General features: G+C 43.4%; 1 protein-coding gene across 1 annotated transcript in view; it reads left to right on the plus strand.

Annotated features, from left to right (window-relative positions):
- Nucleotides 1-17,500, plus strand: part of LOC137421314 (nipped-B-like protein A) — a 622,227-nt gene that overhangs the window by 177,653 nt on the left and 427,074 nt on the right. Inside the window, exons 8-14 of the mRNA XM_078772631.1 lie at nt 1,773-2,055; nt 2,485-2,664; nt 4,156-4,230; nt 4,362-4,454; nt 7,928-8,031; nt 16,213-16,299; nt 16,620-16,848. Of these exons, the coding sequence (XP_078628757.1) occupies nt 1,773-2,055; nt 2,485-2,664; nt 4,156-4,230; nt 4,362-4,454; nt 7,928-8,031; nt 16,213-16,299; nt 16,620-16,848 (1,051 nt within the window). The remainder of the gene's footprint in view (nt 1-1,772; nt 2,056-2,484; nt 2,665-4,155; nt 4,231-4,361; nt 4,455-7,927; nt 8,032-16,212; nt 16,300-16,619; nt 16,849-17,500) is intronic.

A 17,500-nucleotide genomic window follows, 5' to 3' on the forward strand; every position in this document is an offset into this window, starting at 1 on the left:
AGGTAGAGCTATTTGGCCACAGTACCAGAAGACATGCTTGGCAAAAACCAAAGACAGCATTTGACCACAATAACCTGATACCAATTGTAAGTATTATGTTTTGGTATTATGTTTTGGGGCAGCTTTGCTGCATCAGGGCCTGGGCAGCTCACCATCATATAATCGACTATGAATTCTTCATTGTGCCAGAGGGTGCTTGAGGATAATGTGAGGCCATCTGTCGGAAAGTTGAAGCTCAACCGAAGGTGGACCTTGCAACATGACAATGACCCTAAACATACCAGTAAATCCACCAAGGAATGGCTGAAAAAAAAGAAATGGAGGGTTCTGGAATGGCCAAGTCAAAGCCCGGATCAAAATCCCATCGAGATGTTGTGGGGGGATTTGAAACGAGCTGTGCATGCAAGGACCCCTCAAACATGGCACAGCTGAAAGAATTCTGCATGGAGGAGTGGGCAAAAATTTCTTCCAGTCGATGTCAGAGACTGGTAGATAGTTATAAGAACGCCTACTTGAGGTTGTTTCTGCGAAAGGGGGCAATACCACATATTAGAGCCAAGGGTGTACTTACTTTTTCCACCTGCGAAATTTACATTTATGTTTATTTAAATTATACATTGGACTACAAAATGTAAATGTTTCATGATATTTGTTATATTATATCACCTTTATCTCTCAATATTGTTGAAATGAAGCAAAATATTTGATGATCCATATTTTTTATTCATATTTACCTCAGCGCATTTCAGCGAAGTACCCCGCTAATCTCAGCCGATTCCAGAGCAGCTCGCTGATTCGCTCTGAGCGAATCAGTCTGGCGGCGGGAATGGAACATCACGTGATCGCTCTGAGCGAATCAGCGAGCTGCTCTGAAACCGGCTGAGATTAGCGGGTACTTCGCTGAAATGCGCTGAGGGTAAATATGAATAAAAAATATGGATCTCGTCAAATATGGTCTCGGCCATGTTCGTCCCAGGCTCAATGGCTATGTCTATGCGAAATATCAAGTATGTGAGCCTCTCCGTTTAGGAGTCTATCGGTAACATCACACACACACACACACACACACACACACACACACACACACACACACACACACACACACACACACACACACACACACACTGTTTTATATATATATATATATATATACATACACACGCACACACACACACTAACCCTAACAACCCCCCCCCCCCCCCCCAATAAACGTAACAATATTATGATGCAAAGTTGAACGAGCCGGTTAGATTTCGGCATTAAGAGGTCAACGGTCAGTCTTGAATAGGTTCTTGCTCCCACGATAACCTAAGAACGGCTGAAGGGAACCAAGTCAAAGTTGGTGCAAGTACGGATCGTGATGTAATGACAAACGGATTTGATTGTCGTGTCAAGAGGTTCGCGGTCCCATTTGGTAAAAAGTTTGTTACTATGCTAACTGGTGAAAACCAGTGATGGGATTTTGAGCAAACCTGGTACAAGTATATATTATGATGCAAAGATGAACTGATTAAATTTTTGCGTCAAAGGTTAGAGGTAATGTCACGTAAAAATGTGATACTTCAGAACAGCTGAAGGGATATCTATCAAACTTGGTACAAGTATGTTTCATGATGTAATAATGTGGGCAGTGGCATATCGGTTGACGTCATGACATCGAAGAGTGCCATTCTATTTTATTTTATTTTTCCTTTTTGAAAATGATAATTTGTTCATGTCCATTAGTTCTGTAGTGGACATGGTGTTATTTGGCTACTATTTATCCAATCAAGTTATTTGGCTACTATTGTTTATTTTGTACTCATTCACAATTATTTTTTCTTCTAGCATGTCCCATCTTTGTCTCATTTTCCCTAGTTTTTGACCGCTCCATATTGAGTGAGCTTCCTCCAGATCTTTTGGCTGAAATTGAGTCGACGCTTCCTCTTTGCGAGAGAGTAAAAATAAATGCAAGGAAGAGATCATGCACGCTCTCTCGCTCTCCCTCCCGAGCTGGATCTCACTCGAGACCCAGCTATGCCGAATCCAGCTCTCCTGATTCCGAAGGATATGATGGTGAGAAAGAGCTTTGAAAAGTATGGCCACATGAGAGTTATAGTGCAGCCTCTGATGTTTGACTATTGGATTGTACTGTATTTGAAATAGGTTGATTGATTATTTATATTGTGTAAGGTTCACAAGGGAAGACATACATGGAGTAATGTGAACACTCCCAAGTCAATCATTGTAATCATACATGGATGATGAAACGAAAGCGTACGGAAAATTTAATGCTTTCAAACATTAAAACAGCTGTGTTGTGTTTACAGCTTATCGTATTCCACAAACAACAAGTAAACCCATGTCAGATTTGCAAGTTAAGATATAAATCATGTATTTTAATTTGAAATGCCAAATTGCGAGTCGTTTAATTGCTTGCAATGGGCCAGTAAAATGCAATAATTTATGCTATTCAAAAATATCCCCTCTTGTTTTTGGCTTCAGTTCCTCGGAAGAAGATTAAAAAGGAAGACAGAAGAGAGAGGGAAAGAGAGAGGGAAAGAGAGAGGGATAGGGAAAGAGTGAGACGAAGTTTTGGTGAAGGAAGGAGGATGTTGGGAGGGAGAAGTCGTTCGGAGAGAGAGCCAAGCCTGGAAGAAGATTCTCCTCCGAGTCCAAGTGAAAGTTAGCTTTATTTTTTGTTCATACTTCCACTCTATTCCTGATGTATTCATCCCTTTCCCCCTTGCCATGTTTCCCTTTCCCTCTTGCCATGTTTTCCTTTCCCTGTTGCCATGTTTCCCTCTCCCCTTTGCCATGTTTCCATTTCCCCCTCGCCGTGGTTCCCTTTCCACCTCACCGTTGTTCCCTTTCCCCTCTCGCCACGGTTCCCTTTCACCCTCGCCGTGGTTCCCTTTCGCCCTCGCCGTTGTTCTCTTTCCCCTCTTGCCACGGTTCCCTTTCACCCTCGCCGTGGTTCCCTTTCGCCATCGCCGTTGTTCCCTTTCGCCATCGCCGTTGTTCCCTTTCCCCTCTCGCCACGGTTCCCTTTCACCCTCACCGTGGTTCCCTTTCACCCTCGCCGTGGTTCCCTTTCCCCTCTCGCCACGGTTCCCTTCCCACTCTTGCCACGGTTCCCTTTCACCCTCACCGTGGTTCCCTTTCACCCTCGCCGTGGTTCCCTTTCCCCTCTCGCCACGGTTCCCTTTCCACTCTTGCCACGGTTCCCTTTCACCCTCGCCGTGGTTCCCTTTCCCCCTCGCCACGGTTCCCTTTCCCCTCTCGCCACGGATCCCTTTCCACTCTTGCCACGGTTCCCTTTCACCCTCACCGTGGTTCCCTTTCCCCTCTCGCCACGGTTCCCTTTCCCCTCTCGCCACGGTTCCCTTTCACCCTCGCCACGGTTCCCTTTCCCCTCTCGCCCATGGTTCCCTTTCCCCTCTCACCATGGTTCCCTTTCCCCTCTCACCGTGGTTCCCTTTCACCCTCGCCGTGGTTCCCTTTCCCCTCTCGCCACGGTTCCCTTTCGGTCTCGCCGTGGTTCCCTTTCCCTCTCATCATGGTTCCCTTTCGCCCTCGCCGTGGTTCCCTTCCCCCCCTCGTCGTGGGTCCCTTTGCCCTCTCGCCGTGCTTTCCTTCCCCCCTCGCCGTGGTTCCCTTGCCCCCTCGCCGTGGTTCCCTTGCCCCCTCGCCGTGCTTTCCTTCCCCCCCCTCGCCGTGGTTCCCTTCCCCCCTCGCCGTGGTTCCCTTGCCTCCTCGCCATGCTTTCCTTCCCCCCCCCTCGCCGTGGTTCCCTCCCCCCCCCTCGCCGTGGTTCCCTTCCCCCCCTCGCCGTGGTTCCCTTCCCCCCCTCGCCGTGGTTCCCTTCCCCCCCTCGCCGTGGTTCCCTTCCCCCCCTCGCCGTGGTTCCCTTTGCCACTTGCTGTGGTTCTCTCATTTTCCCTGCTGCATTTATTCTCTTCTTCTTGTACTTTAAGCCCTTCTTATATATTTTCAATTTATTTTTGATAATTTATGCATCTCTTTGTTCTTCCTTCCCCTTTCCTTGTCATCCTTTTCTAGTTTATGTCTTGCCTTCTTTTATCATATTATTTTGACTTCTTTCTTCTTGTTTTTCCACTTTTATGTTTTGTTTCCCTCTTGAAATTTGCACGGCTTATCTTCTAAAAATTGCAGTTGCGAGAAAAAGACAGAAGGAAAGAGAGCGATTGAAGAAAAAGAAGATGTATGAACCCAAGCTCACTACACAAGGTGTCCGTTTTCTTGAAAACCTTCTGTTTCTTTACTCTTTCTTTATCTTCCACGCTTTATTTCTCCTTGCATCACACTTGCCATAATAATTGTGGTTTATCCTTCTTTTTTTTTCTTTTTCTTTTTCCCAGAGTTGATGGAAACACCAACATTTCGGCGGTTCAACCGTTCTCTTGTGGAGATTTTTGAAAATTTGGAAGACATGGACATCTCTGCAGCCATGGGTAAGGTACACAGGATTAAAATGTTGTGTAAACAGGTGGAAGGTGTGCTATTCGTGGAGAGGATATTGGTGGAAGGGCATTAAGGAGTGTTGTGGATTCGTGATCGAAGGGGTTTTTGTGTTTTAAGGAAAAGCAGTGAAGTTGAGTTTTTGTTAACCCTAGATAGGTGTACCACTGGGTATGTGCATCCATACAAAATGGGTATACCCAGGGGTACACCGATTTAGGATTTATTATCGATGACTCTCTACCTGCTATATACGGAGGCAAAGAATACAAAAAAATTAAAAATCAAGAAAAATGAAGAGAAAATGTTGGGAAGTGGGTTGGGAGGGGATGAGGTGGAGGAGGGGGGGTTGGGGGTGGTTGCAGTGGTCAGAATTTGGATATAAAGGGAAGTGGGTTGTGGGGATATATGAGGAGACAGGTATGGCACACGTGGGGTGTAGAGGGAGGAACTTATAAAAAGTTGGCCCTTACCATGACGAATCTAATCTCATGTTCTACATAGTGCATATTTAACAAGGGCGAGTCAATAGATTACCCCACTTTCAATTGCAGCAACACACACGTGACGGTATACCTGTCTGTCTTCATCCAGCAATGTAGATTCGCACCCCTGCATTGTGTGCTCATTGGCAAATAAATCTGTGGTTGCAGATTGGCAGCTCTGAATCACGTGACCAAGATGAGAGTGTCATTGCAAAGTTATACATTTGAGGTACAATGAGGAGTTATCTTTTGCTATGGGTGGCAGGTGTTAGTGTTTTTGAAATATACAAGCAAACGAGTTTACAGTATGGAATATCGTACCTGTACAGAAGAAATGTATACAGGAGGATTGAAAAGTTTGAGAAGGCAGACAACGTGTGCCTGATGAACAGTAACCTGTGAGGTCACATCCATACAGAACATCCCCTGTGTGGATGAACTTACCCGTTGTGATCGATACTTGATGTTAGATGACATTACCCAATACAAGTGGCATCAACCACAGTACCATGCACACAATTGTCCACGACCAACTCCACTTTTGAAAGATGTCAATCAATTGGATGCAAAAAATGTTGGGCCCATAAGGCCCAGCATTGGGAAACCAGCACAGCCTTACTCCAGTGTTTCCATAATGAAGCAGACAATATCCTGTCTCGTATTGTACTTGGACGAGTCATATGTATTCCGATAGCTTGTAAAGATGATGATCCAGTTATATGTTGGCAAAATCATCTTGATGGTGTTCTGTGACATGGATGGTCCCCTTTTGATTTCGTTCCAAGAACAGATCGTGACCTGTGCAACATACTGTGACCAGCTCCACTGTTTTGAAAATGAGATTCACAGACTTTATTCCGGTTTCTTGCCCCAAGGCATTCCTGCCACATTGCATTGCCAGATCATGCACAGCTTGCATGACAGTCTGTATCATCACCCAAATTAGTGGTAGATTGTCTCACACCCAGCGTTCAGTCCAGACATCGACTATCTGATCACCAGCTACAGTTCCTTCAAAAAGTATTCACACCCCTTGACTTTTTCACATTTTCTTGTGTTCCAGCCTGAATTTAAAATGCATAAAAATGAGATTTTTTTTTGGCAATGATCCACACAGAATTCCCCATAATGTAAAAGTGGATTTTTTAGTTTTTTTATTTTAGAACATTTTCCAAAATAATTAAAAATGAAAAGCTGAAATGTCTTGAATTAATAAGTATTCAACCCCTTTGCTATGACACTCTAAATTAAGCGCAGTGCATCCAATTTCCTTTGATCATCCTTGAGATGTCTCCACAACTTGATTGGAGTCATTGTGTGTCCAACTCAATTGATTGGACATGATTTAGAAAGAAACACACCTTTCTATATAATTTCCCACAGTTGACAGAGCATGTCAGAGCAGAAACTCTACCATGAAGTCCAAGGAACTGTCCCTAGAACTCGGAGATAAAATTGTGAGGAGGTATCAATCTGGAAAAGGGCATAAAACAATTTATAGTGTTGAAAGTTCCCAAGAGCACAGTGAGCAAAATCATTAGGAAATGGAAAGAATATGGAGCTAAATCCAGACTCTTCCTGGAGTTGGCCGCCCGACCAAACTGAGCAACCGGGCAAGGAGGACCTTGGTCAGGGAGGTGACCAAATAACCCAATGACCACTCTCACAGAACTACAGAGTTACTTGGCTGAGATGGCAGAACCTGCCGGAAGGACAACAGTCTCTCTGCGACACTTCACAAATGTATGCTTTACGGGAGAGTGGTCAGAAGGAATCCACTCCTGAGAGAAAGGCACACGACAGCATGCCTGGAGTTTGCAAAAAGGCACATGAAAGACTGAGAGCATGAGACAAATTCTGTGGTTTGATGAGACGAAAATTGAACTCTTTGGCCTGAATGCAAAGCGATAGATCTGGCGAAAACCGAGCGCAGCTCATCACCCATCTAACACCATCCCTACCATGAGGCATGTTGGTGGCATCATCATGCAATGGGGTTGCTTTTTAGTGGAAGGGACTGGGAGACTTGTACAGATTGAGGGAACAATGAATGGAGCCAAATACAGGCAAATCCTTGAGGAGAACCTGCTTCAGAGTGCAAAAGACCTGATGAGATTGCGGCGAAGATTTACGTTCCAACAGGACGATGACCCCAAGCATACAGCCAAAGTGACACTGGAATAGCTGCAGAACAAGAATGTGAAAGACCTTGAGTGGTGCAGCCAAAGCCCAGACTTGAATCTCATTGAGAATCTGTTGAAATACTTGAAGATTGCTGTTCACCGACGCTCCCCATCCAACTTGACAGAGCTTGAGCAAATCTGCAAGGAAGAATGGGAGAAACTCCCCAAATCCAGATGTGCAAAGCTGATACAGACGTGCCCAAGAAGACTCGAAGTTGTAATCGTTGCCAAAGGTATTTCTGCGAAGTATTGATTCAGGGGATTGAACACTTATGTAAATTCGATATTTCTGTATTTATTTTGTAATTATTTTGTCGAGATTTCTAAAAGCAAAATTCCAATTTGACATTATGGGGTATTATGTGTAGATTAGTGACAAAAAAAATCTCAACTTAATCCATTTTAAATTCAGGCTGTAACAACAAAATGTGAAAAAGTCAAGGGTGTGAATACTTTCTGAAGGCCCGGTATTTGATCCCCTCGTCTATGCCCGATGTGGCAAGCACTTCCTGTGGCACGAGGATGTCAGCAAGGTTGTCTGAGTTTGCCAAATGCCAACCTGAATCATTTCTACCCTTGAGGTATTGGGAAGCTGGCATTCAAATGGGCCAAATGCATTTCATTCCTCGGCGAGAGCTGTGGAGATCAAAATGATGTCACTTATTGACTTGCGCTCTTACTATGGTTTAATTTAAATGTCCATTTTTTCTCTTAATATGCAATTCCTATTGTGGAATTTATTTTGCCCTCCATTTTTTCTCTCATGCTGAATGTTTGTTTCCATTTATATTCACACAGCTGATGATGGAGAAATACCCCAAGAATTCCTTCTGTCCAAACATCAACTTGCAGAATTGGCTAGCGAATCAGCAAAGTTGAAGTCGATGGGAGTTATAAGCAGGGTGAGAATTGTTGAGATCATGTAATTGTAAAGTAGGAAAAGAAGAGTAAGAAAGATTACTCCTGCTATAGCTCTGCTCATGTCTGCCATGATAAATTGATGACACCATCCGCCTGATAAGTATTTCCAAAGCTTTATGTTGTTTGAAACATTTATAAAATGATTTGCTTGTGTACTTTGCAAGAAAATTTCTGGACAATGTTGAAAACGGCAATTTATAAAATTATTTTTCTTCGGCTTTTACTTAACTGACTATTTACTCTCGGCGATCATACAGAATCTGATTTCTAATTGATCTGATTGGTTATCACGTGTTCTTTTCTGACGTCCTAAAGACCTTTTTAACTCAACTGGACTATGTCCAGCTGAGTTTTTGTGGACACCCAGTGTCCGTCGTCCGTCGTCCGTCTGTCGTCTGTCTGTCTGTCTGTCTGTCGTCTGTAAACAATTCGACGTCTACGCTCTAAAAGTCACAAATATTGATTAAATTTGATGAAACTTGTTATGCAGCATCTTTAAGACATAAACTAGTTTGGGATTGCATTTGGGCGTTGCACGCCCAAAAATGGGCGCGGCAGGGCGGCCATATTGAAAAATCCATTTTTGTCATATACAGTCACGTGAAAAAGTAAGTACACCCCATGTAAAGTTTTGACTTTCTCAACATATTTCAACATACAGTTATTTGATCTTCATTTCAACAATATTGATAGATAAAGGTGATATAATATAACAAATATCATGAAACATTTACATTTTGTAGTCCATTGTATAATTTAAATAAACATAAATGCAAATTTCGCATGTGGAAAAAGTAAGTACACCCTTGGCTCTAATAGGTGGTATTGCCCCCTTTGGCAGAAACAACCTCAAGTAGGCGTTTCTTATAACGGTCTACCAGTCTCTGACATCGATTGGGAGAAATTTTTGCCCACTCCTCCATGCAGAATTATTTCAGCTGTGCGATGTTTGAGGGGTTTCTTGCATCCACAGCTCGTTTCAAATCCCCCCACAACATCTCGATGGGATTTAGATCCGAGCTTTGACTTGGCCATTCCAGAACCCTCCATTTCTTTCTTTTCAGTCACTCCTTGGTGGATTTACTGGTATGTTTAGGGTCATTGTCATGTTGCAAGGTCCACCTTCAGTTGAGCCTCAACTTTCTGACAGATGGCCTCACATTATCCTCAAGCACCCTCTGGTACAATGAAGAATTCATAGTGGATTCTATGATGGTGAGCTGCCCAGGCCCTGATGCAGCAAAGCTGCCCCAAACCATAATATTTCCACCACCATGCTTTACAGTTGGTATCAGGTTCTTGTGGTCAAATGCTGTCTTTGGTTTTCGCCAAACATGTCTTCTGGTGCTGTGGTCAAATAGCTCTACCTTTGACTCATCTGTCCAGAGCACATTGTTCCAGAAGTGCTGGTCTTTGCCTCTGTGTTCATTGGCAAACTTTAGTCTTGCCCTGATGTTCTTTCTGGACAGCAAAGGTTTCCTCCTGGCACACCTCCCATGTAGATCAAATTTGTGCAGCCTCTTTCTAATGGTAGACTCGTGCACTTTGACATCAACAGTGGCAAGAGCTACCTGTAGGTCCCGTGATGACATTCTGGGGTTCTTAGAGACTTATTTCAGCATCTTGCGGTCTGCTCTCGGGCTGAACTTGCTGGGGCGGCCTGGCCTGAACAAGTTGGCAGTTGTTTGGAATCTTCTCCACTTGTAGATGATCTTCCGGACAGTCGAATGATTGATTTCATATTGTTTGGAGATCTTTTTAAATCCCCTCCCAGACTTGTAGGCATCTATAACCTTCTTTCTGAAGGCCTCAGAGAACTCTTTTGATCTTGGCATGGTGACGCCGCACACTTCAACAACAAAGAGCAAACCAAACTAAATGTCTGAGGTTTAAATAAGACAGGTTCCTCCAAGATCCTCTCTAACGATGTTCTAATCATTTGCACCTGAGCTGGTGCACCTGATTCCAATTTTATGTATTTGAAGTAGTGATAAATGTAGGGGTGTACTTACTTTTTCCACATGCGAAAGTTGCATTTATGTTTATATAAATTATACAATGGACTACAAAATATAAATGTTTCATGATATTTGAAAAATCATCTTTGACCAAACCCTTTCCTTCGACAAATACACTAAACAGATCACAAAGTCAGCCTTCTTTCACCTGAAAAACATTGCCCGTCTCCGCTCATCCCTCTCCTCCACGGCTGCAGAAACCCTCATCCACGCCTTCATCACCTCCCGTCTGGACTACTGCAATAGCCTCCTCTATGGTTCACCCTAAAAAATCACCAATAAACTCCAATACATTCAGAACTCCGCTGCCCGTCTACTCACCCATTCCCGGACCCGTGACCACATCACCCCGGTCCTTTACAAGCTTCACTGGCTCCCCATCCCCCAGAGAATCCAGTACAAAATCCTCCTCTTGACATACAAAGCCCTCCATAACCTGGCCCCATCCTACCTGGCTGACCTCCTCTCCAGACACACTCCCACCCACAACCTCCGCTCTGCTGGTACCAACCGCCTGACCCCCTCCATCCGGACCAAATTCAGATCCTGGGGGGACAGGGCCTTCTCCATCGCTGCTCCCACCCTCTGGAACTCACTACCTCACATCATCAGAGACTCCTCCTCACTCACCACATTCAAAACATCACTAAAGACCCACCTGTTCAACACTGCATTCAACATTCAACCCACAGCATTTAACCCCTGACTATCTCTTCTCCTTCTCCCTCCTTTTGCTTTAAATATTTCCCTATTGATTCTTGTCTTTTTGCAATTGTTGTTTTCATGTATTGTTATGCATTATGTTTGCCACTCTGTCAAAGCGCCTTTGGGCTTCTGGAAAAGCGCTATACAAAATAAATGAATTATTATTATTATTATTATTATTTGTTATATTATATCACCTTTATCTATCAATATTGTTGAAATGAAGATCAAATAGCTGTATGTTGAAATATGTTGAAAAAGTCAAAACTTTACATGGGGTGTACTTACTTTTTCACATGACTGTATTTTTAGCACATATAAACTATATAGTTTGTGGTTCTATTATGCATATTCTAACCATATTGATATAGACCAGTTGAGTTCAGGTTCCCTGGAACCTCTAGTTTCGTGTTGTACCACAAGGAAGAAGCCGAGTGATTTGCCTTTCCCCGTAGTTATATAAAATATAATAACCACCTTTAGAGGCCATTTTTCCCCGCAAAGCGGCCCCGTAGTTGCTATAACTAATTTTATTAAATGCAATTTGGCTTCTCAAATTATGGACACTTACGTCATTTGGAGGCTTTCCAGGAATGCAAAAATAAGCGTGTTTGTCGGAAATGGCACACACACTTGCACACACAATTACACACGCATTTTGGGCACAGCTAGGGAGCCCATTCGCATACTATGTACGTGATTTCACGCTTGTACCACTTTTGTTTTCACGCACACTTTGTCTGGTTGCTGTTCATCATGCACACTCTGACAGCTGAAAAGAGGTGAGGGAGAAAGGGAAAAAAAATCACTATCTTGGAAAAAGGGAGTGCTTCCTTTGGAATGGGGTAATTTGGGGTAGAATAGATCATGAGGATTGATGGTGAATGACTTGAGATTGTGGTGAACAGCTGTCCTGAAGCCCTGGAAGGAAGAATGGGATTGAACAGGCTGGGGGCATTGGTTCCACAGAAAAGAAGAACAAATGAGTGGATGTGAGCAGTGAGACTGCATTTTGGGAGTTTAACAACAATAGGATTATTGGCAGACTGTAGAGTCTGGGATGGACAGAGCCCAGATAGGACAGATGGTTCAAGAAGTCGGTAGAATACAGAAAATGAGGCTGTCTGTATTGTGAGAGTCCAGGTCCAGACACTCAGCTTTGACGCGGGAGATCCCATTGATTTTTGAGGACTTTGCTTACTACGGCATCAAGATTGGCAAAGTGTAAGACGGGTGCTTGCCCAAAGGCGAGAACAGTTTTCCATCGACCTGAAAATTAAGCCTTTGGAGTTTGTCAAAAGTTCAGATGGGCCAAGGAAACACCTCGCATGATGGAGCATGCCCACACGCTAAGGTCCCACAGTTGATCGTGCATGTCAGAGCAGAAACTACCACGAATCCAGCAATGTAGATTTGGAGGCTATCTTAGAAATATCATCGCTGATGGTGAGAAAGTAGATGGGAGGATTTTCCAGACGGTTCTTTCGGAGAGTAAAGCATGGTGTTGGCTTAGCGGTTAAGGTGCTGGCTTGGGATCCTTGGATCCTGGGTTCGAAACCCAGGTCGATCATTTAATTAATGCGAGGCGGGGGTTGATTCAGCCTGTCATCCTTCCAAGGTCGGCAAATTGAGTACCAGCTTGCTGGGATGTCCGTCCGTACTGGCTAATCCTCGTTTTTATCAGCAACCACATGTCCGATTAAGACGAAACTTTCAGGATAGGAGTGATACCTATGCAGAATGTTTTTTAATGAAAATTGTGACGGCATAGGTCACGTGGTATGGCAACCATCTTGGATTAAACGCAAATAATAAAAAAATTCTTTCTCGGAAACCGCTGAATGGAAATAATTTAAACTTGCCACATTGTCAAGTACTCCCAATGGGGAACAAAAGCATGATAATGATGACATCATAGGTGAGGTGGTATACCAGCCATAAATGATTTAATCGAATTCCTTATCCTAAAAATCTGAAATTGCATGCACATGATCTATGACCCATGTGTATTGAATTATTAAATTGATGACATCATGGTCATGATTGAACTCCATTCAATGTACAATGTGTGCTGAGTGGGTTCATCAAATATGTAGTGGTCTGAGAGGGTCATTAACCAGTGTGGCAGCTACATTCAAATGTAAGGTGTGCACAGAGGGAGCTGCAGATGGAGGAAATGTTGAGTTGGATCTTGGAGACGGCGTGAAGCTGGAATGTGTGAAAACATTTTGCTACCTCGGAGACATGCTGAATGGAGAAGGTGGATCAGACTCGGCAACGGTTGCAAGAGTGAGATGTGCATGGAAGAAGTTTCGGGAACTGAGTGGCATGCTGATGAGGAGGGGAGTGTCGTTGAAGCTGAAGGGAAAGGTGTATGCTGCATGTGTGAGAAGTGTTATGATTTATGGGAGCGAGACATGGGTAATGAATGTAGAGCAGCAACGAAGGCTGGAAAGAGTGGAAATGCGAATGGTTCGGTGGATGTGCGGAGTATCGTTGAGCGAGAGGAAGACAAATGATGAATTGCGAAAGATGATGGGAATAGAGCCTGTGATTGATGCTGTGAAGAGGAACAGGTTGAGATGGTTTGGTCATGTGTTGAGGAAGGATGAAGGTGACTGGTTGAGAAGAGTGATGGAAATGAATGTAGAAGGAAGTAGAGGACGGGGAAGACCGAGGAAAAAAAACAAACAAAAAAAAAACATTTAGAGGCCATTTTTCCCCGCAAAGCGGGGGTTGGCCTTTTTCGGGGACCGTGGTTGTTGTTGTTTTTTGGTCCCCTTTTTGAAGCAATGTTTTACGGCCGGATGCCCTTCCTGCCACCAACCCTTTTTGTCGCCTTTTACGACAAGCAGGGAATTACCAGTGAACTGGTACTCAATTAGCTGACCTCGGAAGGATGACAGGCTGAGTCAACCCCCCTGGCGTTAATTCAGCGATCGACCGGATTCGAACCCAGGATCCTGGGATCCTAAGCTGGCACCCTAGCCGCTAGCCCAACACCAGGCTCTCAACAGAGACAGACTTGGCTAAAAATGGTGGAAGAAGAAATGCGCGCTAGGGGGTTAACAAGGAGAGATGCAGAAAATAGGGTAAAATGGAGAAGATTGTCATGGGGACTGCAAGGCTAACCCCTGCTCTCGCAGGGAAAATGGCCTTAAAATGCATGTTGTTGTTGTGTGTTGTATGGGTCACATGGTTTGGCAGCCATATTGGATTTAACCTAAAACCTTTAAAAAAAAACATCTTTTGCCTAAGCACCAAATTGATCGACTTGAAACTACTTGCGTGTGTCATTGACTAGGCACGGCGATTAAAAGATGATCACAAAAACATCATTGGTCACATGGTGTGGCAGCCATATTGGATTTAAGGAAAATATTAAATAATTATATCTCTGAAACCGCTTACCCTATCGATGCGAAATTTTGCAAATATCATCTAACACCATAGTTGCATATAGTTTGAAAATGATGATGTCGTAGGTCACGTGGTTTGGTAGCCATCTTGGATAGAAAATGAACCTTATCCAATCAACACGAAACTTCACAAATGTGATCCCCTACCCATACATTTGCAGAGTGTACATTTTTTAAGGTCATATGTCACATGGTGTGGCAGCCATATTAGTTTGAAAGCTGATAATTAAAAAAATCCCTTCTCTGAAACCGCTTCACCGATCGATGTGAAACCTGTCATGGCTGGTGGTGAAAATATGATAGTTGAAAACAGCTGAAGGGATTTAAATCAAACTTGTTTATTTTTAGGACAGTGAACGAGGGCACTACCCGTTGTGGGGCTATTACAGAGGCATATTGGCAACACAGCCGCATTGCTCTCGTTTATTTTTGTTTTTGGAAAAGGGTTGAAAGACATATGCCAAGTGTTGGACCATCTCCTCATTCTATTGAGGTCTGCAAAGAGGGAAGTGGTTGTTGCCTGCTTTTGTAAAATATGAGAGATGATACTGCAGAGGTAGAATCATCAGTAAAGAGATGAACAGCATTTTCCAGGGAAGGATCATTGATGAAGATGATGAACAAGATTGGTGCCAAGACACTGCCTTGGCGCACTCCTGCCCTGACAGGGAGAGGAGATGAGAGGATTTATCTTTAGAGCAACATGCTAAATATGGGAGTCGAGGAAAGTCAGCAATACATGAAAGGAGGTGGCCTTGGATGCCATAAGCAGAGAGTTTGGAGATCAAGGTGGGGTGCAAGACTGTATCAAATGCTCGAGATATGTCCAGAGAGACGACCCTGATCTCATGTTTTAGATTGAGGACTTCCGACCATTGTTGAGAGAGTACAAGCAGGATGCCCAAGGTCAAATGACCTGAGATCAGGCCTTTGAAGAAAAGGAAGGATTTGATGAGACAGATTCCATAATAGATTGCAAAGATAGATTCTTAGATCTTAGATAAAGATAAACAAATAAATTCTTAGATAAAGAAAGATAGATTCCATGACCTTGCTTATAATTGGAAACGAGGGAAGAGGCCTATAGTTAAGAGGATCCGTTTTGCACCATGTTTGTGTATTGCAGTGATGCTGACTAACATCCCAGCAGACACAAATGGCCCCAGAGAGAATGATCAAGTGAACAGAGCAGAAAGAGGATGAGCAAGAACAGCAGAGCAGGTTTTTAGGACACGTGCACTGATGTCATCTGGGCCTGTCACATAATCGGAGTTTAGCTTTGCCAGAAACCTTTCTACCTTCTCAAGTGGAAAAGACACAGCAACCACGAGTAGTTGGGTGTGACCGATGAGGGTGGGTACAGCGAGTGAAGGATTTGGGTACAGCGAGTGAAGGGTTTGGGTACTCGAGATTTGGGAGCAAACACAGAATTGTGGAACTAGGCCGACTAATGAGTGGATTCAGTCGTGGTGCCATTTTAATTGAGGGAGGTGATGGAAGAAGGAGCATACATCAGACATAGATTTGACAATTGCACAGCATTTGCTGAACAACACAGAATGCGCAGAAAACTATTTCGCTGATCCCTTTATAATTAATTATTGGCTAATCAAGCAGTTTGGCACATTTGTGCATGCTTCAAGGCTACATTTATATATCCACACAAAGTCCTGTTCTCTGCCAGGAGGTTATTATAAATCCAAGTGTACATGGCCTGTTTTAGTTTATTGAGTCCCTGAGTAAGGCTCAAATGCTGAAATCTTGGGCCATTTGTTTGTTTCTGTTTTTTTATATAAATGAAGTCAGACGTGCTCTTGTTTTCTAGTTATTATTTTCGCTCTTAGTGATCATCGTTTCTCCCAACTACAAATAATTTCTTGGTGATTTCAAACTGTTGAGGAGATTTAACACATTCATCTGCAGCCAGCACTTGTTATAACATTTACTATTGATAAAGCATGGTGTGAATGTATCGATTCGAGTGACATATTTAACTGCCCATGTTATATTGTTCTGTTAGATTTCAACACATCGCTTGGTAAAACTACTTAACGTGCTCGAGAAAAACATCCGAGATGGCGCAAGTCTGGCGACGTTGCTACATCAGGTACAGGATGTGCCTTGATTACATTTTTGTTTTCCTTTATGTTCTGCTCTTCCTTTATATTCTTCTCTTGTTTCTCAGTTGTCTTCTCTTTTTAACTTGTCTCGGTCAAATGTCAAAACTATGATGGTAAAATGTATGTATATCTTTCACCGAAGCTTTATTTACTGGATTAATTTATTCAAATGTTGCAAGGTTTCAAGAGGGTATCTTGTATCCACCATGTAGTACCCAGATATTTATTAATTCCATTAATTTGTTCATTCTCTCGAATTATTCAGATTATCGGTACTTTCTTTGCTGCTGTTTTTGTTCATCATCAGTCCCAGAATAGTGAGCGAGAGGAACGTTTGTGGAGAGAACTCATACTTGAACGGGTCGGAAGAGCAGCAGATGCTGCAACGACCGCATTGCTAGTTCTCACGGCACCAGGCACCACCAGTGCTCTCATCATCGATGATGTCATTGACAGAGCCATTCTCTTTGTTAAGTTCCATCTCGTTAATTCACTCTACCCAGAGTATGATCCAGTGTACAGAGCTGGTTTGGAGGGTAAGAATCATCTATTTTTCTTTTTCTTCATTTCGGCTGCTTTTTTCATTTTTCTGTGTTCTCCATATTTGCCAAATAATTTTTAAAAATATTCGAAATGTTGCATTGGCATGAGAATACTGTATCGTGTGAGGCTCAAGTGAAACTTATGGTGGTTCGAACAACTTCTTTCCATTTGATTGTGTTGTCTTCATTACTTGATTGTGTATACTAGAAGCACGCGCTCCCTCAGTTTTGTGTTGGCTTAACGGTTAAGTTGGCAGACGTGAGATCTTAAGAGCCTGAGTTTGAGCTCCTGTCATGCCGTTGAATTAACACCAGGTGGGTTGACTCAGCCTACACACATCTGGGTTGACTCAACCTGTATACATACACACATCTATATATACAACCCTGGTGTTGGGCTAGCGGCTAGGGTGTCAGCTTAAGATCCTAGGATCCTGGGTTCGAATCCCGGTCGATCGCTGAATTAACGCCAGGGGGGTTGACTCAGCCTGTCATCCTTCCGAGGTCGGCTAATTGAGGACCAGTTCACTGGTAATTCCCTGTTTGTCGTTAAAGGCGGCAAAAAGGGTTGGCTGGAAGGGCATCCGGCCGTAAAACATTGCTTCAAAAAGGGGACCGAAAAACAACAACAACCACGGTTCCTGAA

The sequence above is a fragment of the Myxine glutinosa genome, chromosome 2 (genome assembly GCF_964187855.1).
Source record: "Myxine glutinosa chromosome 2, kmMyxGlut1.1, whole genome shotgun sequence".
Lineage (NCBI taxonomy): Eukaryota > Metazoa > Chordata > Myxini > Myxiniformes > Myxinidae > Myxine > Myxine glutinosa.